Below are 23,116 nucleotides of genomic sequence, written 5' to 3'. Positions count from 1 at the left end.
TCCGTGTTTCTCTCTTGCTCCTTTCCTCCATTTTGCCTTGGTTTTTATTTCATTATCTCTGATCTACCTCCCGTTCTGTTTCCTTTTCTCTGCCAGCTTTGCTCATTTATCCCACCTGTTTTATGAGAGTTCTTCATAAATTCAGGAGTCCAGCTCACTGAGGTATTCATCTGATCATGTAGCGAGGGACATCTCCGTAAACAATATAGCAATGTCATGCACAAATAGAGGGTTTCTTCAGGCCAGGAAACCTGAACAGGAAAGCTAAGGCTGTTGTTTTTGTGTTTGTTTTTTTTTTTTTTTTTTGCAAAACATAACTGTTGACCTATATTTAATAACAGCTCCTAATGCAGCTTTTTGATGAGCTGTTGGAACTTGCCAACCTCAGGAGACACTGAACACTTCTTTGAAGTTGAGTGCTGCTGCTCTGCTGTAGGATAAGTACAGTAGAGGTGCCCTAGAAGCAGCCTGTTTTTTCCCTTTCCCCTTGTATCTTAGAGCTGGTGCTGATCATAATCAGGAGTTTCAGTTTTATCAGTGTCGCTTTTTGTTAGCTGAATATTTTCTCCTCTGTTAGGAAAGATGATAAAGACTGCTCTGAAATTCAGGTGAAGTGTTGAATTTTATCTGTAAATGCACAATCTTTAAAATGAAGAGTTGCAGTAATAATATCTTGCAGACTAATCAGGGTAGCACTACTGCACTTACTGCTGAACTGATGCATCTCCTAGTGATGAGTAAATCTATGCTAGTGTTGCTATGGGAATTTGGCTTGCTGATGCTGGCTTGAATGCATGGACAGCCCTTATGTAATATTCATGACCTCTAGCACAGCTGCCATTATAGCGCATAGAGAAAATGCTATCAAACCCCGTTTTTAAACTGTCTTTCTATACTTTAAATCAATGTTTTCACTCCAGCTGGCATAAGATACAGTCTCTAGGTCTGACACCATCTGAGACTATAAGACAACTTGTGATCAGTCAAAGTAGCAAAGGCAACTGCCAAAATCAGCCTGCTGGAACAATGGGTAATTCCAGTTGTACAGAAATACAACATGAATTATTTAAAACTCATGTGCTTTAAAACAGGTTAAAGCTGGAACTACATGAGCAGTTTTGTTTCTTGATCCAAATGTTCAAAAGCAGATCAGGCTGTAATGTGTGGAAATCATTTTATTTAGTGAGTATAGTAGTACAGAATTTAGGGTGGAGTAATATTTAAATACTGTACGTATTTGTCACTTGCATTTGAAATAATTAAAAGCAATTAAAAAAGACAAAACATAAACGTGACCCAGGAGATCTGAAGTAATATAGAGTGTGCTTTCCTGTCTCTCTTTGTTGGCAATTCAAGTTCCTCCCCTGTCTGCCACATAGCAGGCAGTGAGGCAGCAACTCCTGCCCGTGTTGCTGACTCTCTGTGCCCTGACCTCTTCCCGCAGGCTGCTGCTCACTGCACAGCTGCTGCTCCAGCACCGGCACCAGGCAGTGCTGATGCAGCCTCTTTAACTTTGCACCTTTCAGTGCTGCAAATGGAAATGTTGATCCTGAATCAAGTCGTTGGGGTTCTGTTTGTCATAGGAATTAGAAAAGGGTGACATACATGAATAATGCAGCATTGAGGGAAAATGATAGTGAATTAAGTGTAGATTTAAAAAAAAAATGCAAAAACCTGTTGAACTGTGTCATGCAGTCAGTGAAAACAATTTTAATGACATCCATTTTCCTTCCTTACAGCTAAGAAAAACACCCAGACTGTAGAGAGAAGCTATATCGGTAAATCACACAATGACAGATTGTTAGGATGATTTATAAGGTTTTTAATTTTGGATTTTTATTGATTCTAATGGCATATCCCATATGCAACCGGTAGAGTGAAATAAGAACAGAAGAGATAGTAAGAAAATACTCATTCTGGCCACTTGTTTTTTAAAAGCATCACTTCGCTAGAAAATGGTTAAGCAGATTTTGCTGACTCACTTTGGCATGTGATTTACTGTAAGGAAGCAGGGCCAGGGCGCATCTATGGAGTCGTGCAGGGATAGAAAGCAAAGAGGCAACAGATGTGGGTACCTGAGGGCCAGCAGCTATTCCCGGGGGAAACAGAACTTCAAATGAAGCTGTTAAGCCTGCAGATTTAAATAATAATTATTATTATAATAATAATGTCTTGGTTTGAGTGCTTTTACAGTGCAAACACTGAAAGGTGGATTTTTTGTGTTGAAAGCACTGAGAATTTCCTGGGGATCCTCTTCATAGCCCGTAATGGGAGGACTCTGTTAAAGAGGACCTTCACTGTGGCTGATGAGGGTATCCAAATGATGCCCAGGTCTATTCTTTCTCAATTTTACATTTATATAAAGACAGAAATCTCAGGCAATTTGTATACAGGCAATTTGTATCTCAGGCAATTTGTATACTCATTTATAAGGCAATAAATAAATAGTTTCAGTGGCACATTACTTTCAGTATTCGTATTTTCAAAATGTGTCATTTCTGCATGGTTTTAAGCTTTGAGAGTTGGTGATTAAAAAGAAAGACCTTTCTGTGAGTTCCTAGGAAGTGCTTAATTATCCCATAAAATATTGCACTCAGAGGTAGAGATGGGGTCAAAGAACTGTGACGTATGAATGTTAGTGAGATCTTAAAATGCAGCGCTAAAGAAACTAATGTTTATGTATAAGAAAGGTGGCTTTGGTCTTGTGGGCTAGTTGTTGTTGTTTGGTTGGGTTTTTTTGGCCCTTTGCATGCCAGTGAAATCAAATACATTACAGCATATTTGAGCTTTCTCCAATGCGTTGTTTTTTGTCTGAGATGCAGTTATTCAGGTAAGCTGTAAATCTCACAGCTAAAGCAATTTTGTTCTTTTTTGGTCTTTTCATATTTTTAGATTTATTATTATATTTTATATATATATATATTTCTTTTATGATTCTAGAGCTCTTCTATAATGTATTTGCAGCAATTTAGCAAATAAAGTAATTGATTTTGGTAATCTCTTATACAATGCCTAGCTAATAAACCAGCTAATAAACCATGCTCTGTTTCTCACTTGAAACCAAGGGACAGCCTGATACTCTGTGTGCTTTGTTAAGGAATGTTCTCAACATCCTTTGCTCCTGATACTTCTTAAATGGCTCTCAAAGTCAGATTGTGGCCTTTCAGAAGTCAGTAATTGGGTCCAGAATAGGAAATTTCAGTTCCTCTCAGCTTTGCTTTGTTTGCAAGCCACCTACCACTCTCCTGTCAACATTCTTTTATGAGTTTATTGAAACTTCAAGTATCTATAATCCTGATTTAAAACTTAAATTTATCTTTTTTACACTAGGACTGTGAACCTAAAATTTTGATGGCCATCCCTTGTCTAGCTCTTAAGCAAAAATACAGAGCAATGATTTAAGCTGATATGTGCTGGTTTTTTGATATCTGCTGTTGTAGTGGTGATGGCTTGTGACTGTGAGTAATAGGGCAATTTTTAAAGTGTAATGTGTTGCCCCATGTATGGACTGGAGACTGCTCCTTTGAAATATCTAGTAGGTTAGGATAAGGCCTACATATCCCTGCAAGGCTGAAGGCATGGAAAAGATTGTCAGATGTAATTATCCAGTGCAGCATGCCAAGACTAGTTATTTAAGTATTTATTCACTCTCAGACAGGTTTCACAGCCCCTGAATGACCCCACACTGCTAGCAGGCAGCTGCAAAGCTTGTTAAGGTATGTCTATTTAAGCCGTGGTAGCACTTCTGGCAGGCGAGAAGTGCCCATCATTTTGATGTATGTCCCTTTGTTATGTCAGCATGTTGCATCACAGAGACCCTTTCCATTCTCTGTTGCAAGAGTGCGGTGGTGCTGAACAGCTTTCAAAGCCATAGGAACATAGGGTAGAGCTTTGTGTCAGCTGTTGTGTATGGTAAGATTTTTTTCATTGATTTCTTCTCATTTGCCCTTTTGTTTTAGAATACTTCATTGCCTGTTATCATTTAGATAGCTAATGTTGCATATCAGAGTTGCTGGGATTACATGGGTGCTGACACAGTGGTCTAGCTGGGAACAAATGAGTTGTTGATCTAAAAGCACAGTTGCAAATCTGGGTCTGCTCGAATTGGGCTGCAGATACTCCTTTCTTCATTTCCTTCATTTATTTCTTCTGCCTTTTCTTAGGATTGTAACACTGGGGCATATAGCACTGCTTTACACTTCTGTCTGGGACCTGCAGTTTTATTTTTGTCTGTATTCATGATAACGTATATTTATTCTTCTGCTTTAGTGTATATGCTTGTTCTAAGTTAGTGTCTGTCATAATGGGGGTCGTGTCCCTGAACATTTTATCCATTCTCTCTAGCTGCATTGTTTGGGGACTGGAATTGTTTCTTCCAGTGGGGTCTCATGTTACATGGAATCAAGTGCACCAAAAGCAGTACAGCCCCAGAAAAATGTAAGCTCCCATTCATAGGGATTAGAATGATCAAATCTGTTTCATGAGTATCCTTTCCTTTTTACTATATGGAACTGAATGGGGGAAAACATTCTGGGAGGGTAATTAACGCAGCCTGTATTTAGATGCCTAACTTAAGAGAGAGAGCCTTCAGTATTCTGATGGTCTTCAAATAATCTACAGAAAGAGATACTGTCTCTGAGAAACAGAATTATGTGGGGAAAATCCAGAGATTAGAAAAGGCAGTCATACAAATGTTTCTTCTTGAATGCAAAACTGAACCAGCTCTTTAGTAGAAATATTTTAACCAGTGTTAGTGTTGCAGGTACAAACACCTGCAGACATCTCAAATCCTCATCCGGACATTTGCTTCCTCCTGAATCTCCCTCTGGATTCTGTGGCAGACACCATCTGCTACCTGTCAGCATTGCTGCATGGCTGTCATTGCGGAGGTTCCCGAAGGGTGATGCTCCTGTTTCTTGCAGGTTGTAGGTGGTGATAAGCACTTGCTGCCTCCTACCTGTGGCTGCTGAGCTGAGCTGCTGAGTATGGATGCTCAGCCCAGCCAACCCTCAGTGTGCCACAAGCAGCTGTGATCTGTAAGCCCTGGTGTTGGGGCAGGAGCTGCTGTGGGGCAGATGTGGGTCAGATCTATGGGGCAGGTGCTGCTGTGGGGGTCAGCAAAGGCTGTGCAGGTTGTGGGAGTCACAGGAGAGGGTGAGGGGTGGATTTGGGGATGCTCTTTGTGACTAGTGGAGGGGGAATGTGTGTGATGTAGTGTGGGGAAGGAGGAATTAAGAAACACATTTTGATGTTGTTCAGGCTGGCATAAAGTTGAGCACTTTGGCTGATATAGATGTAGTTAGGTGTTGCTGGTGGTTCTAAGCAAACTAATTTCCAGTTAAGGTATATGTTACCCAGTTTGTTAACTTTCTTGAGGTTTACATTAGAGTCTGATTTACTGTTTCCACCATCTGAGATAACATGCCATAATGCAGAACATGACTTTTCTCAGCAGTTGGTCCAGCCATCTCAGTGCCATGGGCTCTTTTAAAGGGTTAACATATGTATTTTTACTTTGAAGACAAATCTGATTTCAGAAAGCAATTTCTGAAAGTTACTAAATTGTTTGTAGTCACTTTAATGTAAAGGTGACTTTTGTGCATGTGTGTTTTGTTGTTTTCTTTTTTAATGTGACATGTAAGTTGTCCCTGAAGTAATTAATTTTCATCTCTTTATTTTAAATGCTTGACGTACATCTCACACTTCAATTCCAGTTTAATGTAGAATCAGCTTGGAGATTTCTTTTTGTACTTTCTGTTTTCAGAAATCTTTTATTTTTCTAAATTAAATATATTTGTGTGAAATGTGCTCAAGATAGGCATTACTAGTAGGAGCTTGTAGAAGCATTAGGGCTCTTAGTTTTTCTTGGGTTCAGCAAAGTATAAGTTTTAAATTGTCTGCCACATGTATGTTTGCATGTGTTAGGTAAACTGAATTGGTGACTTGAACTTGCTATTTATGCTCTACAATATTATGTAAAGTATTTATTTTATACACAAGGAAACTGTTATACTAAGGGGTAGCCTTCTGAGGAAGTAAAAGTGTTTATTGGAAAACTAAGTAAACCTGTGATCAAAGCTTCCATGGGATTTATGGAAGCTGACGTGAGATGGAATAAGCACAGCCAACAATGGGTCACCATGCAGAGGTGTCCCAGCTGCCACCACTGGGCCTGATGTGGTGCAGCAGCTTGGAGAAAGCAATTCCGTTGTCCCATCTAGCCTGTATTCTCTCCTGTTGTACCTAAGTGGGTGTTTTCCAGATACTTCAGGAACTAATTGCTGTTAGATATGACACCTGAGTGATGTGTGTTGTTATGCAAGAAGGTGGTTGTACAGTACAAATGTAGACTGACATCAGTGCTAATAAAAAAATGTTTCCTTAGGAAACCTTACTCACAGAAACTAGTCATTGACTGTATAAAGCCAAGAAACCAAAACCCCAAAGTAAACTGGTGATACCTGAGTTTACTCAGGAATACTCTGTGTTCTCATGTTATGAATGTTTAAAGTGGAAAAACTCAGCTTGAACTATGAACAGTGTATGATTTCTGCATTATTCATATGGCAGAAATGCATTAAAAACATTTTAAGATTCAGAGAGGGCTCCAGTGAAGGTTTGTTGTTTTTTCTGGTGTCTTTTTTTCCTATGTGCTGTGTTAAACCAGGGCATGCACTAGAGCAAAAACAACACTGTTGCATGAACTTCCCCTTAAATTTGCCTGTGGGGTCTATGGAAACCACAGAACCTTTTCTTTGTACCTCTAACCCAAGCTGACATTTTCATCTGGAATTTCAAAAGCACCTGGCAATCAATACTTTTAATTAATCTGATATGAAATCTTAAACAAATGGGTGATATTCTCTAACTTTAGCTGATAGTGACCACTGAAATATCACTTGTTGCATTTTATTTTCAAATAGCCTTCTCCTCCTTGCTAAATGAAGATGATGGTTGTTATTTCACACAGGATTACTTATTTATTTATTTATTTAAGTCAAAGTTTATTGATAACATCACATAAACAAAGGCTACCAGCTTTAAATCAGAGTTCAGCTGTGCGAACAACTTAGATGTTGCTGCTATTGCTGGAGAGAATCCTATAGTTTCTCCCGTTTTTCCTCTTGTTTAATGTATCTATCTGTACTCTGTGGTTTACAACCTGTCTATATTTGGGCAATTCTATCATCATGAAATTGTCATATTATATTTGTCCTTTTGGTTGCCACCAGGAGTTGTCATGAAAATGTGAATTTCTCTTTAGTTTATGATTCTTAGAAATGAAACTCCCTTCTTTCTTCTTTCTAACTCTTGAAAATTCTCATTCTCTGCTAACATCTTAAACCCTTTTGTCTTACGTGAGCAAAAACTGTTCTTTTTTTATTCCTGGAAAAATGCAATAGTACACTGGTGACAAAGATATGACTAAAATATGTATCAACAAGACTGTCTTTTACTTTCTTTTACTGTCTTTTATTTTGGAAATCTTATCAGATACTTATTTTCATTGTGTTTTGTTTTATATTATATTTGGAATTCAAAGAACAGTTTGAAAACTTCAACCTTGTTCTCAGTATTTTGAACAGATCTGCATTTGACAGTTATGGAAAGTGGGGATCCACCATGTTTGGGGTTTAATGCTGCAAATCTTCTTGTGCTATTTATCTGCAAACTGTCCTTGTTTCAGTGACTGAAGGGAGAAAAAACATATCTTGAAAGGGAAGATGAAGGCTCAAACTGCAGCTGCTTTGATTATTTTGACTAGAGATGTCAGAATGTTGAAGTAAGAGAAGAGATGCACTTGCTGTTTTTTGACTCCATCCATTCAACCAATTATTTGAAAATTGAGTTTTAAAATGTTGTTGGCTTCTTATAGTTCACTTGAAATGAAATAGATGAGCAGAAAGAACTTGTTCTGCTATCTTTAGGTCACCTCTGTTTGTCATGAGAGAGTTGCTTCCTGACTGAAATAAAAATTAGAAGAAATGCTGAGTACTGGCCATCCCGAGACAGCTGTATACGTTGCTTTCAGTAATCATCAGTAATAAATAGCAGTAATTGAAGAGGGAGATACATTTCTGACGTTAGATAATAGTCAAATTTCAGTTGAAATTAGCCATCCCAGAAGTGCTGTAAGGAAACTTAAAACATTTAGCATAGTTGGGTTGTTTGGGTTTTATTTATTTATTTTGTTGTTTTGTCTCCTTACTCTCTTTCTTGCAGACAGCTGAGTGACTCATGCATGAAAGTGCATACTTTATTTTCTCCCCTGGTGTTTCCTGACAATCCAGGCACTGTGGATGATGTGGTATGCTCAGTGGACTTGAATATATGTGGCTGCTTCTTGCCTTGTACTGTCTTTCCTGTTGTTCAAGCTGTCAGCTGCAGGAATGAGGCCATGATATTTGGCGTCCCAACAGGAGGATGAGGAGTGTGCCCAGTGCCTCTCCCAGCTCTGGTGGGGGTGACCTGGGGACTGGGATGGCTGAGGACCTGATGAACAAGTTCAGTACATTCCAAGAGCAATGCTGAGGAGCTGTCCATTGTGTAGGTGTGAACTTGGAGGAACAGATTCCCCTCCTCTACTTTTAAACTCTTCTGAATCTAAAATTGCCAGATCAGCATAACATAGTTTCTTTGCTATTCAGTCTTCCAGAGCAATAGCTCATCTTGGCATTAGGCTCAGTGCTGGGTGAAATCTTCAGGGCAAGTTTTAATTTCTCTGGAAAGCTTGTGATTAAGATGCAGGCCTGAGGGCAGGGAGAAGGCAAACGGGGTGAAATGGGTTTGGAAAGAAATAGATAAAAAGGAGACTGATTCTTACGTCCTTGTTCTGCGATTCAGTTGAAAACATGGTAGGAAAAAGGAAGTGCAGGGAGTTGAGCATTGACAGTCTTGAGTACTGTTCAGGCTTGAGATACTCAGTTTTATTTTGCACTCTGCACACTGTGCTGTGTGTCTCAGTTTCAGTTGGGACAGAATTGTTTTCTTCACATGTCTGGTATGATGCTGTGTTTTGGTTCTAGGAGAAAAATGATGTTAAGCCCTTAGAGCCAGAAGAATTCCCACCTGCTTCAAAACTCCTTCCAGCTGATGTCATGGTATGGAATATCCTTTTGGCTGTTTTAAATCAGCCATCCTAATTCTATTCCCTTCTAGCTATTTGAGCCCTTTCCTGCAAATTGCCTTGGCTCTCTCTGCTTAACAGGCAACTATGAGCATTGGTGTGTTATCCACACTATTTTTCTCCTAGAACTAAACATAGCATCATACCAGACATCTGAAGAAAACAATTCTGTCCCAACTGAGACCAAGATGCTGTGTATCTCTGACAGTGTGTTTAGTGACATTGGCTTTGAATCCAAAATATTTGTTCAAGAAACTTTCATCTGTAGCTTCTCTGTTAATTGTTTCACTAATTATTTCTTATCTTTGTCAGTAGACCACAGTGATGGTCAGTGGACTGTGGTGCTACCTTATAGGCAGTAGTGTGCTGTGATATGGGGGTTTGGTGGAGACTGAAAGCTCCAGACAGCAAGATTGAAGTGTATGTTTTTCATCTAGAAATCCTTTATCTTTTTCTGTCTGGAGTAAGATCTTGCACTCTTCTACTGCTGAAGGCAGAAACCCAGACAAGTATGATTCAGCAGTTGGAAGATAAAACATCCATTACATTCTACACACAGCTTTCATGTCACTGCAGAGAGACTGATATTTTTTTCTGTGTTTTATTCATGATTAGGTTCTTGAAGCCATGATCATTAATTCTAGGCACAGTTAATAGCTGTCCTTGTACATGACTTCCTACAGATTCTCCCAGTATGTATTAATCCTGACTTGAAGCTCTCTCAACAGTGTTCTTTTATCAGAAAGAAAAAAAAAATATTAGATGTAATAAACCATGCCTACTATGGCAAACTCCTTTATAAGAGCCTGGAATTGCAGAGATAAAAAGCTGTTAAATATGCCGTAACTGTCTCTTATTCTCAAAAGTTTTTCTGAGCATTTAGTAGTAGACATTATTTGGGGACATTGAAAAGTTCTCTTTCTCAAAAGTGATAATTAATGCCCTTCTGATACTGTCCCATCTCATGAGCATGTATTCAGAGCAAAGTAAATTCAAGCTTTATATCATTTTCTCTGAGATGCTGCAACAAGTATATTGTTTAGGAAGATGAATCATTTAGGCACTCATAAAGTTCAGTGACACTATTGCTATGGTATTGTGTACTTATATTGTTTACCTGTCTTATAACCATAGCATTGAGCTCTAGGTGTCGTAAAAATGCTATTCTGAATCTTGATTTTCATTAAAAAAACTCACTTCTTTTCATGATTTTCTGTAAATGGGAACTAACTCAAGAGCCTCCATGACAAAATACACAAACAAATCTTTTCTTTCTCGTTGAAATAAGTATTTTTGTTTTGAATGCTTTAAGTAGAACCAAAATAAGTTAAGTGATAAACATTTGTACAGCTGGAGAAAGATCAGTTTGCTGAGCCCTCTTCACACTGATGGCTAAGAAAAATGTTAGTGTTTATCTGAAATATGGGAGAAGTAGGCTGGACTCTCTTCGTAGTAAACTCATCAATTTGTCTCCCTTGCTTATTTCTTCTATCTTTTAATTAAAAAAATAAATAAAAAAGAGAGAAGAAAAAAAAAACAGCATTACACTTGCATTAAAATAGAGTATTATCCATTTAGTGTGCTTATAGAAACAAGTTGTCTACTTTCAATGTCCTGACGTTCATTCTTTCTTTAAGTTATTTGACACATTTTCTAACAAGCTAAAAGTTTGGAGGAGATAAAAGGGGGAGGTGTGTCTTATCAAATTACTGAAATCTGTTGATGTTCTTTTTCAGTGGAATAACATTGAACAGGAATAGAAGATAACGCGTTGGTGCAGTTCAGAACATACGATTTGAATTTAACTAGTAAATTAAGCAGCTATTCAAGATTTAAGAAAGCAAATTAATCTTGTTCAAAGAATATAAATCTAATTCAGCATTGTGGTCACACAGTCATTTAAAGACAGTCGAGAAACATTTTTGTAGAATTCTGCAATAAGTGAAAAACTTTCTAAACCTTGAAAGTGTACTCTTTAAATTCTCTGTATCGTGTTATTTTTCCTCAGCTAAAGAAATTTTCAGTTACTTTTTGATTAACATTTCAGTGCACTCTGTATTTCTTGTGACTTTGTTTCGTCACATTCTACACAAGGTACAAGATCTTTAAGGTACAAGGAAATTAAACTGTTGAGGATCAGCAAATTAAGTGGATGATGCCTTTTAGCAGCTGAATAGCTGCTGTGTGTTGCTTTAGCTATATTAAGGGTGGTAACAGCTTTAACAAATGCTGGGTCCTCTGTGAAATCAGTATCAAATATGCACAGGAAAAAAACCTTTTGCAGAGGTGGGGGACGCACATGTTCTTGCATAACACTGTCAAATTTAGCAGTCAGTTGAATAACACCCAAAGAAGTTTCATGTGTGGAGAGTAAGGCTTCTCTAAATATCTGCAAAATGCCAAATGATGGGTATGAAACACTGTATTTTAGCAATAAGCAGCTCTGTTATAATGCTTCAGTCACTGTTTATCCTATGAAAGAGAGTGCTGAGTGTGGGGTCAATGGTGCTGCAGAACTCTCTTGAAGCTCAGTCTCTTTCTGTGCTACTTTTGGCTACTGCCAAGCATTCCTTTAAATATCAGCTGTCTCCAGTCAGGCTGTCTGAAAAATATATACTAATTTTTGGTGACCTTCATCAAAAAGATAATGACAAGAAGTGAAAACACAGTAAGAGTGATTATGGGAAACTAGTCACTGCCTCTGTCATATCTCTGTTGCATAAAATGCCTTTGTAGTATAAGGCATTATCAGTTGTCTTGCTCACTCTTTGCAAATATTTTCTTTATACAGTTGCTTTGTCTGAATTTTTCAGAGCAGGCAAACCTGTCTGTATGGCTGTTGGTTCACATACATTGTGCTATAGTTTTTGTTCAGTTGCCCCTACTGTAAATTCTTCAAATTGATGTTGTCTGTATTTACACCAGATACTTGTTCACTGTGCATAGTAAGTCCTTGCAGAAACTTGTTTAGTTCTGGGAGGTAAAACAGGTAAAAGCTCAGTTATTCATTGCACGTTCTGCAGATATTTCTGATGTCTTTTTCATCTTTTATTCCTTTCTGAGGCCCAGCATGCATTTCCTCAGCATCTCCCAACCTGGGGTGACCAACAGAAGCTTTCAGAGCCTCTGAAGTCTGCTTTTGGAGGTAGAAAAGATTCAAGTCACTTCTACTCCCTGACCAGTCGCCCTAAGGTTTAACAGCCTGACTAAAAGCTCGTGCCGACTGGTGTACTGAAATCCAGCTGCAGCCAATGGGTGGTGCTTAGAACCTACAGTGACACTTAAAGCCAGTTTCAGCATAATCAGAAGGAGGATTCTATGGATGGACTCCACCACTACCACACAAACTTAATAGTTTCATTTATTAACACATAAATTATTCTTATTATTCAATATCAGGGTTGCATTCAGACAAATAGGAAAAAAGTATATTTTATTGTTCTTCTAGAACCTGGAAAAAAAATCTTGTATTAAATGACCTCTAAGTTACTTCTGCTATCCTTGAAGTTGTGAGATGGGGAGGCTGTATATTACTCAAAACTAGTTTTCTTCATATATTTTGTTTAATATTGAATGCATACATTATAATATACATTCTGTACTCGAACTTGGGATTAGTTATTCCATTTAGCCTAGTTGAAGTCAGCAGATAGGATTGCCCAGAGAGGTTGTGGATGCGTGGACGTGTTCAAGGCCAGGTTGGATGGGGCCCTGGGCAGCCTGTTCTAATGTTAGATATGGAGGTTGGTGGCCCTGCCTGCAGTGGGGGGTTGGAGCTTGATGTTCCTTGAGGTCCCTTCCAACCCGAGCAATTCTGTGATTTAGCAGTCTTTTAATTGACTCCAATCAGGTTGGAATGTCTATCAACACATGCATTTATTACATTGTAATGTATGTATATGAGGGATAGATACAAGTGAAGATGAGCTTGCACTTAACTGAACGTAGCATTTGTTTACTTGTTAGTTGGCTGCCAGAAATTTCTGTATATTTGTTTTTATCACCAAACTGCATAAACAGAAGGGCAGGAGATCAACATCCAGTTAACGTGTGACAGTGCAAAAGAACATATTTCAAATCAATTTTATTTAAACAAGTTCATAAGCAGAGTTGATTCATGGTTATTGCTTTTCTTTATTGGACTACTGTAATTACTTAATGCTATAAACCTTGGATCATATTTTTCTATAGGTGAGTGCTGTTGACTCACTCTCTTGCTGGAAAAAACGTTTGTTTATGTCACTGCATGTTAAATTAATACTGAAAACTGTTAGAGTTAAATTTAATGAGGAAAAATAGTTTTAAGTTTTGTTAGTTTTCCAATCCTGTTAACCCCATTGCTGTAAATTGTGGTTCTGAACCTGAAGAGAATGTATGGGACTATGAAGACATAATTCAGAGAGAATGCTGGCTGAAACACTTGAATGCTCTTATATGGTGGCCTGAAGGACATTTTAAGCAAGAGTTACTTTAATTTCATTATTAGAGTACCTATGAAAGTACATTTTACACAACTTTGCAAATGATTGATACAATGCCTCTGATCCAGGGCTGCTCATCTCACTTAGCTCTGTATTTCTTGAGCAAGCACTTTATAGAGGGAACAGCTAACTTTCATGTGGGCATAAATTTGCTAGTCCTAATTTTCCAAAACAAACTATTTGTCCCTCTCTCCCTGGCCTTTACCCTCAATTTCACCATGTAAGCCATGGCAATAGGGTGCATTAAGGTACCTGACAGCTTGCATCCTTTCTCCTTGACCAGGTGGCGCATCTCTGCAGCCATGCAGTGGTGGCAGGGAGGACTTCTGGCTGCTTCCTGCATGTGCAAAAAGAGAGCTGCCCTCATTTTAAGCTTAAACAGGGGGGAGGAAATAATTTCCTTTGCAGAAATTCCTTTCATCATTAATATTTGGCTTCTCAGATGTGGAAACAAAACCAACTGTGCAGGCAGTGTGCTTTATCTACTCTTTGTGTCTAGTGGCTGGGGTCATTCTTTGTTTGTTTGTTTGTTGGTTGTCAGTTTGGGTAAAATTCACAATGGCTCTATTATGCTGCTTTAAGGCAGAGCAGGAACTTCCTTATTTTCACTAGCAGTGAGAAAGGGGTCTTGGAATGTGCCACATCTTTCTAAAATTTTCTTCCTAAAAGGATTATTATTATTTATTTTTAATATAATTTTCTTTTGAGTTCCTTGCTGGTTTTGTGTTGGTTTTCATTTTTATTTTTTTTTTCTCATTCTTCTAATAAACTGGGACATTTATTCCATTTTCTTTAGTGCTGTAAGTTGTCAACATTTTTAATAAGTTCTGAATATTTTTTGCCCAAAGGCTACTTTTAGCCTGCAAGAAGTAATTATACTCAATGTATGGCTCATATTTCAAAAAGATGGATGCACACAATCTCCATAGCTAAAATTGTGTGTGTCTGTGTATATGTACCCTTTGATTAAAGTACTGAGTCTGAAATCTTGTAAAAGTGGCTCCCATGTTTTTACTAGCAAATCCCACCTCCGTGATGTCCTGTGTGAAAAAGAAGCAGAATCCACATGAAATAAGTGGCAGAAAAGTAGTCTGTAAATGCAATCTGCAAATGTCTCAAATAGAACATTTTTCATTTGTCTGGATTCCCTCTCGAGGCAGGAACCTTGTTTTCCAGGACTCATGTAAGGCCTCATGAGCTCTGTATGCTGAGCAGACAAGTGCATGAAGTAGACTTTGGCCTCTGCCTTTGGATTGGTCACTGCCTCTTTCATTCCTCATGTTCTTTCCTTATGTGCTCATTTTAATTTAGTAGGTTCTTTTTTTACATCTTCCTTCAGTACCTGTATCCCACTGAGATCTTCCTTAGCACGTATTATTTGCCTCTGTGGAATGATTATGATCAGTAGGCATTAGAATTTCTGCTTTTTGTGTTTTTTTTCGTTTATTTATTTATTTATTTATTTATTTGTATATATGTATCTGCAATGTTCCTGTTGGGTTTTGGTTAGTTTTCTGTTGCTTCAGGAATAATTTGCTGTTGCCAACTTAGTCATCTCTGTTGCATTTATGTTCATCATGGGGCAAGGAAAATTCACTGCTCTGTGCACTGTGTGTGTGTGTATATATATTTTCAGCATGACAAAGCAAAGTTGCAAAGTGTATTTCATGTTTTTGTGTCCAATCTGTAGTTGGATTGGAAGGTAGTTATTGCCTTCATTCAATCTAGCTAGGAAACATTTCCTCTAAGTTCACATAATATTGGACAGTAGCTTGGGCATTGGGAACACTTTTACTTTCACTTGCAGTTCTCTCTGCTGAGACAGAATTTTCAAACAGTAAAATTAGAGTCCCACCAAATTTAGTGTTCAGCATTATATGTGGAAAGGATAAAGACAGCAACAATATTTGCATGTTGAATTCTGGCTGTGACTCTTTATTCCTCTGCTTAGGAACATTTGGTACCTTAAGAGAGCTAAATACAGCTCTTAGTAATGTAAAACTGAAAGTCTTATCCAAAATATTCCTCTTATTCTTGACCGTTCCAAATAAGTGGACATGCATAGGAGAAAAAATCCAACTGGAAACCTGATGTATAATCTTGCAGGGCCAGGTCACAAGTTTTTCTTATTTTTGATGTTGCTTGTTTTGAGATTTCTGGATACCAAGGAAAAGTTTGCAGTGTCACAAATGACTGGGAAAGGCATACAGTATTTCAAACTATGTATAGAAGAAAACAAGTACAATTAAATAGACCTTTACATGATTGGTTTTATTCCTGTTTTATTCACTTCATTTTCATGTTTAGTAATTTGTTTTCAAAAACTACTACTTGTTCAGTATTTATCCCACATTTCTACAAGTTACGTTTCTCTGTGTAATAGAAAATTATACAAACCAAAGAAGTTTTGGGTTCAGCTTATTTATTAGATGTAGTCATAAAAATAAAAAGTAATGTATCTGTGAGTGCTGAACCTTGAAATGAGGAGAATGAAGGTGTGAGAAGTGCAATTTGAAAAAGTTGTGTCTTGTGCTGCTTTGACAACTTCAAAGCAAATAATTTGAATGATACAAGGAAAAAATAAAAACCAAACTGCAGTTAACACTGTTCATTCGGTGAGCTGGGTGTAGCTAACTAACAGCATGCCTTTTTTTAAGGAAACTAAAAATGCCGTACTTTCTCTTTCGCAATCAGTATGAAAAGCGAGCTAGATTTTACTTTTCGCTTCTAAAAACCAGCTTGATTCAGGGGAAGTGACCTCTTGGGAGGCAGTCCTGTTGTTTCAGCTGCTTTTAGACATGGATGTGTTTTTGTTTGTTTTATGTGTGTTTTGGTTTTTTTTGTTGTTGTTGTTTTTTTGTTGGTTTTTGTTTGTTTGTTTGTTTCAGAAATAGTGTTTTTAGCCAAATGTCTTCTCTAGTTTTTAATTGTGCGTTGCATCTCAGGCACAGAATAGGTTGGTTGAATTATTACCATTTTATAGCTCATAAACTCATGGGGGAGAAAAGGAAGCATTTAGTATGTAAAGCCAAGAGTTTGTAATTAAATAGCTACTTTTACTCTGATCTCAATAGTTTCAAATTGTATGCAGTGAAAAGAACATATATTCATATATGTTTTAAATATATACATATACATACACACACACACACATGCACACATATATATATATATGAACTTATTAATCTACATCCCTTCCTTTCCCCACTTCATCTCTTGGTCCTAATGTTGATGGGAGCAGCTGAGATTAAGGTCAGAGTCATCAGTGGAGAGTGCTGTGACGGGAGAAGTACAGAGTTGATTTTGGGTGGGTTCTTCTACCTCAGGGTAGAATCCATTGTGGCTGCTCCTGTGTGAGTCAGCATGCTTTGCAGCTTTTCCTTTCTTCATTGTGATATAATTTCACGCTACAACAAGAAGTGGTCTTTTAGGCTGGATATTTGTTCTTTGCTCCCTTCTTTATCCCAAAGACCACACTCCCTTGATGGTGGCCAGTCATAGACCACGGGATGGGTCCCTATCAGTGCACTCAGGGCTCTGTTTTTACCCTGTGCATGTGATCCTCTCTGCTACCTTGTGCTCCAGGATGATAGACAGCTTGTTCTGTGCGGGATAATTCCTGGTTATTACTGTCTATTGGTTGTAAAAATATAATAGGCACTATGCAGCACAATTGCACAAAGCTAAGCAAAAAAAAGTAAAGCAGATTGCCTAATGGTTACCTGGACATTATATAATTTCTGTTAGGAACTAAAGTGTGTTTCCAGGCAGGACAAGATAAGATTCTCAGGTCCGTGTTATTAATTTAACACAAGGCCAGTGGCCTGTCACAAGGAACACCAACATTTCATGTACTGAACTGTAAGGCTGAGTAAGGCACCTCTCCCACTTTCTCCAGAGATCCCTTGAAAAAAGCAGCTTTGCAGAGATATCAGACAGGTATGATGGCACAGAGATCTGAGGGCAGAATTTTGTCCAGTTCATCTTCACAGAGTCCGCTGAGAAAGGGGAAAGAAGATGTGGCAGGTGCCTGCTGAGAGAGTGGAGGAGGAAATCACAAAGAACGTCTAAGAAGCATAGCTGGTGATGACAAATCAGTGAGGAAGAAAAGAACTGCAAATGCTCCTTGTTGTTTCACTCTTGAAAACTTTTGCCCTCTGTGTGCAGCCCGCTGTGTGTCTCCTGCTCTTTTTTATTTTAATTCTTGTTATCTGAACTGCAGCAAGTAACTTAGATAGTCTTAGATACTCCAGCACATTACTAACTTGCTGAGTTCAAGGGTTCAGGGAATTAATGGTGCTGGCAAAGATAATAGATGAAATGCTAAGAGATTACTGACATTCAGTAACAAACTATAGAGAAATTTCATTTTCTCAAGTGAGTTTATACCTCCAAAAATATTTCGGAAAACATCTTAAAAATGTACAAATGCTTTGATGGTAAACTTTAATTTACCACAAAGGAAATCAGTTTTCTTGTCAGAAATCTTAGTGCTGTTTGTCCAGTGACTGCAGTCAGATTTGTCTGAAGGACCCTAAAGAAGAGCTGTGCAGCACCTAGATTTAGTCACTGCTGTCATATTTCTATATTTAATCAAAGTTATTACAGAAATACTCCTTTTAAAGTAATACCAGTGTCACATGAGGATTATCTCAGAGGACTGTTCGTATCTCTTATGGTTGTGACCTAAATTACCTATATTTAGAGCACATCACAAATCTTAATACCTGTAATTTCACAGTTTCTACTGTGCACTTGAAGGTTTAGTTAATCCTGAATATCTGCAGGTAGCAACATAAGCCTCCTTATGTTGGCTTTTTAAATCTGTGTAGCATTTTACCATGGTAAATGCTCCCATTCTTTAATCTGGTTATTCTGAAAAGGGAGAATAAAATAAAACTGTCTGACTTGATCTTAGTCTATGGATGTTCATAGAATCATAGAATGGCCTGGGTTAAAAAGGATCACAGTGATCATTGAGTTTCAACCCCCCCTACTATATGCAGGGTCACCAACCACCAGACCAGGCTGCCCAGAGCCACATCCAGCCTGGCCTTGAATGCCTCCAGGGATGGGGCATCCACAACCCCCTTGGGCAACCTGTTCCAGTGTGTCACCACACTCTGTGTGGAAAAACTTCCTCCTAATATCTAACCTAAACCTCCCATGTCCCAGTATAAAACCATTCCCCCCTTGTCCTATCACTATTCTTGTCATATATCAAGAATTCTGTGGTGTTAGTGATTTTCCATTATCAAAGAAGCGACCTTTTCCTCCTTGAAAAATGTATGTCTCAGGATTTGTTTCACCATCTTCCCCTCTGACAGTATTTCTTCATCTATAACTGGAGGTTATAGATGTAATTTCTTAATTACTCTTTCTGATTATGGCATTAATGTAATAGCCTTCACAACTGAAGTGTTTTTGTGCATTAATTGCAAAGGTTAATGGAAATAGTAACACTGAGTGGAGGGCAATAACCCTTCGAAACTGATAGTTATATAGTTGGATAGCTAACTGAGACATAACATAGTAAATGCAAGAGAATTGCTGATGAGACAGTGAAAGAGGAGACTTTTGAGCACTCACTTTGATTAGCATGTCTTTACAAAACAGAATTTCATATCACTTTAATAGAAATGATTTCAAAGCAGCTGGCTTATCTTATTTCCAAAGTAGTTGAGTACTAACTTATGTTCTGTCACTATAGTGCCTTAGAAAATACTTTACTATTGTTTTTTATCCAATGAATTGTTGTGTCATAATGAGTTCTACTTCTGATTATTTTGGAGCTTTATAATAGGTATGAAGCCTTTCCTCCAGGGAACACCAGAGTCAAAACCGAATGCCTGTTTCCTTACAGGTTTGGACGAAGCTGCATGGAGTACTGAAATGTTATTTCTATACTTCTGAAACTTTTTGTGAGAATGAACTTTCTGTGAGAACAGAATAACTTCTGGAAAGTTATTGTTTTGTTATTATTTATTTTTATGTGAATCACGTAGAACTATTCTTACCTAAAATTAATTTGCTAGTAAAGAGATTTAAACCCATTGGCCACTAATCCAATTCATTTTCTAAGCATCATTTGAGGCAAATCTGTACCTTAAGATCAGCAAATCTTAGTTATAAATTGGACTAGTACAATAAAAACATTCTATAGCACAGTTATTTCACATCTTATTTTTACTACTTTTCTTCCCTACCTTTGAGAAGATTCTCTATTCTTTCTGTGAAAATATTTGTTTTAATCTTTCTGTCTCTTCATTGGAATGAAATTTTGGGGTGTTTGCAATGTGGAAGCCAGTTAGCTGCCATTACTCTTTGGTTCTCCACTTTGATGAAAGGAAAGGGTGAAAGTTTCATTTTGTTTGCTTCTTCCTTCTGGGAATAGTGCATCAATTTGTTGGCTGATCAGCAGTAATCTCCTGACCCTGTGGAGCATTTTCCCAGGATTTGAAGTCTCCTCCCTCTCTTCCTTCCCCCTCCTGTGCCCCACGGGATGGTGCTTGTCTCCGCAGCCTTCAGCCAGGCTAAACATTGTTGGAGAAGGATACAACTTCCAAGGTCTTTTCCTTCAGATGGTGGGATTTTCTCTTTCTGGGAAGAAAACAAAACTTATGATGGAGGATCTACTGGGTGCTTTTAAAAACTGAGCTTCTCCTAAGATGGTTTAAATCTGATATAACAAGATTTAGCCAGGGAAAGATGGCATGCTCTTCACTATTCCCTTGTAGAATAGGGCAGAAAAAAAGCCCTCACAGGTTGCCCAGAAAAACGCAGCCTTTTCACAGAATGCATTGATGTGTATTTTTATTGAATTTAATACTTAATTTGATTTGTGTTTAGGATACTAAATGTAGTTCATAGACCCTAGATTTTTTTTCATACTGAGTTTCTCTTTATTGAGACTGTTAATGAACTACCATCAAAACAGAGTTATCTAGCACTAGAGTTTAACTTTCTTTTTCTATTACTTCAATTTTTGATTGATTGCAAAATGCAGCTGACATTTGTGCATTGGTTAGCACTATTTTAGGCTTTTTCAAAACATAGGGGAACTTGCTTAGCAGACACTTTTATCTAGTAAGTTTGTGCAAAAGCTTGGAAACTTACTGAGTGGAGGAATCATGGTGTGTGGATGGCAGGACAAGCAGACACCAGGACACAGTCATGCAAACTTTCTGGGCAAGTTTTTCCAGTGCTCTGTCACTCTTCCAGTTTTTAGCCATTGCCCCTCGTCCTTTCACTGGCTGCCACTGAAAAAAGCCTGTCCCCGTCTGCTTTACATTTGCCCTTTATATGTTTACAAGCATTAAGGAAATCCCCTCCCAGTCTTATCCAGGCTGAACAGTTCCAGATCTCTCAGCCTTTCTGCAAAAGGGAGATGCTCCAGGCCCTTCCTCATCATTTTAACCCTCCAGAGACCCATCCTGAGATCTGTTCAGAACTTTCTTAAGTGCTTAAAACTAGAGCAGTGAACTCCAAGGAACCAAGAAAATTTGAAATAAGAAAGATGACTTGTCCCTGTGTAGGATTGTTTTTTTTTCTGTAAGGATTATTTTCTGCCCAAGAAGTCAGTAACTTTCTGGCTTGTTATAAACCCCATCTTGTCTCTTTTGGGATTCAAGAATAAATTCTTTCCTTTTGTCACTTTGGGTCTTACATTATTTAGGCTTCTCTCTGTGCCTGTGTATTGCTATTGCAAACTGCATATGAATACTTTTATGAATTTTTGAGTATAGCACTTAGATACCACATAATAAACACAAGAAGATTGTTGACTGCCAGAAATAGAAGCTTAACCAACCCAGTATATGCATACAGAATCTGTCTGTTTGCTGTGGAGACTAGCATGAAAATAAATAACTAAAAAATCACTACAGAATCACTAGTGATACCTCTGTTATCTCTACTCCAATAAAACAAGAGTATGAGATACGCAAGAGATTAGCTTTGGTCATAACTCTGTAAAGTTCAGCATGTGTTTGACTCAGCAAAAAGTAGCAATATGGAGAAAGCTGGGGTGTTTTGCGACTATTAACTTCCTACTGTCCATTGCCTGGTTTTTAGAGTAATCTTTATTGTTATGGTAGTTTTGGTTTACAGATACCTGTTTACATAAACTCCTGGTGAGTTGTACCTGAATAGTTCCTGATGTGTATTTGAGTAACTCATTCTTAAAACCTCTGGCAATTAGAAAATAAATAAGTTCCCTGCTGTTTGTTACAAGTCTGAACACCATAGCTGTTTCTGGCCAAACCACTTCTGCTCTTCATATGCTGTTGCAGCACAGTACCCCAGGCAAGCTGATCAATGTCCTTACCCTTCTCGACTCAAATAGAAGAAAGTTCTTATGCCTTTTAGGCTGTGTTCTTTGATGTTCATCCATCGAAGGGCACTGCCTTTCACATGTCTGACCCTGACTTCTACTTGTGATCCCGTCCTTAGATTATGTTGTTAAGATCAGTTCTGTATTTTGGAGCTGGTAACGACCAAAACAATTACAAATTCTTGTCCCTTCTGCTTTTTGTTTTATTTGTTTTTACTGGGATGTTATCATTGGTAAATTTAAGAAGGATATTCTGTATCCTGTCATCCAAACAGTTAATGGAAATTCTGACTAGAAATGAACGAAGGACAGAAAGCTGGAGAAAATCAATGAAGCCATTTTCCATGTTTGATAGCCACCTATCATCAGCTTTTCCAATCCATCGAGCAGCCTCCTTCTTAAGCACTTTTAGAGCTTGCTTACTGAAACAGGGGAGCAAAGTTCAGTGCTCCACTTAGACCAGCAGAGAGAGAATCCTCACTGTGACGTAGTTTGTTACAGATGTTTTCTATATTATCTTCCAGCTTTCTCTGCATAAGATTTTTTTTCAACTAAAGTTGGCCAGGCTGCTCCTGAATATGCAAGGTGGCCCTTTTTCCCTACTCTGTGGCTCAAAAATTGCCCAAGCATCATACACTGAAGCTTGACTTCTATTAAACCTCTGTATTTCTGTGCTTTTCCTTCTCTAACCTTAGTTTTAATTCACTTTCCAGCAGGACTTTTTTTTTTTTTTCTTTTTTTTTTTTCCTTTTTTCATCATTAAATATGCAGGAGTAGAGAACTTGTTAAAAATTGAAGACTGAACCAGAAATACACTGCCTTTCTGCTTTGTCGGGAACACTGAGTTTTAGTCTTTCTCCTTTGAGTGAGAACTTCTCTTGATCTTCTTTTCACTAGTAACACACTTAACGAGGAGGAAGAAAAATGTTTCAGTATTCCCAATTGATTGTATGTAATTTTATGCTTTTTTTTTTTTTTTTTTTTTAAATCTTGTTTGTTGCTTCTTTTATATTCATGTTAGTTTTCCCTCTAGCATCTTTCCTAAATTTCAGGTTATGTACTTGCTGGCTTTCCATATAGGTTAGTTTGTGCTTCTGCCCTTAATATTATTTCACTGAGGACCTGTCACTTTCTTGAACTAATTTTTTTCCCTGAGAACTGCTTCCCACGGGAAGA

The 23,116-nt window shown here is 37.9% G+C and overlaps 1 protein-coding gene across 10 annotated transcripts in view; it reads left to right on the top strand.

The window, feature by feature from the left end:
- The window catches only part of CACNB2 (calcium voltage-gated channel auxiliary subunit beta 2), a 223,183-nt gene that overhangs the window by 148,909 nt on the left and 51,158 nt on the right, over positions 1 to 23,116 (top strand). Inside the window, exon 1 of one of the 10 annotated variants that reach the window (XM_032443076.1) lies at positions 3,891 to 3,912. The exons of the other annotated variants lie outside the window; for them this stretch is intronic. Within the exon in view, the coding sequence (XP_032298967.1) occupies positions 3,910 to 3,912 (3 nt within the window). The 5' untranslated portion in view covers positions 3,891 to 3,909. Of the gene's footprint in view, positions 1 to 3,890; positions 3,913 to 23,116 lie in introns of those variants that run through there. 10 annotated transcript variants of the gene reach the window in all.

This window comes from Coturnix japonica, chromosome 2 (assembly GCF_001577835.2).
Source record: "Coturnix japonica isolate 7356 chromosome 2, Coturnix japonica 2.1, whole genome shotgun sequence".
In the NCBI taxonomy this organism is placed as follows: Eukaryota; Metazoa; Chordata; class Aves; order Galliformes; family Phasianidae; genus Coturnix; species Coturnix japonica.
The sequence above is the reverse complement of the archived record's forward strand: the minus strand, read 5'-3'. Positions and strand labels throughout refer to the sequence as shown.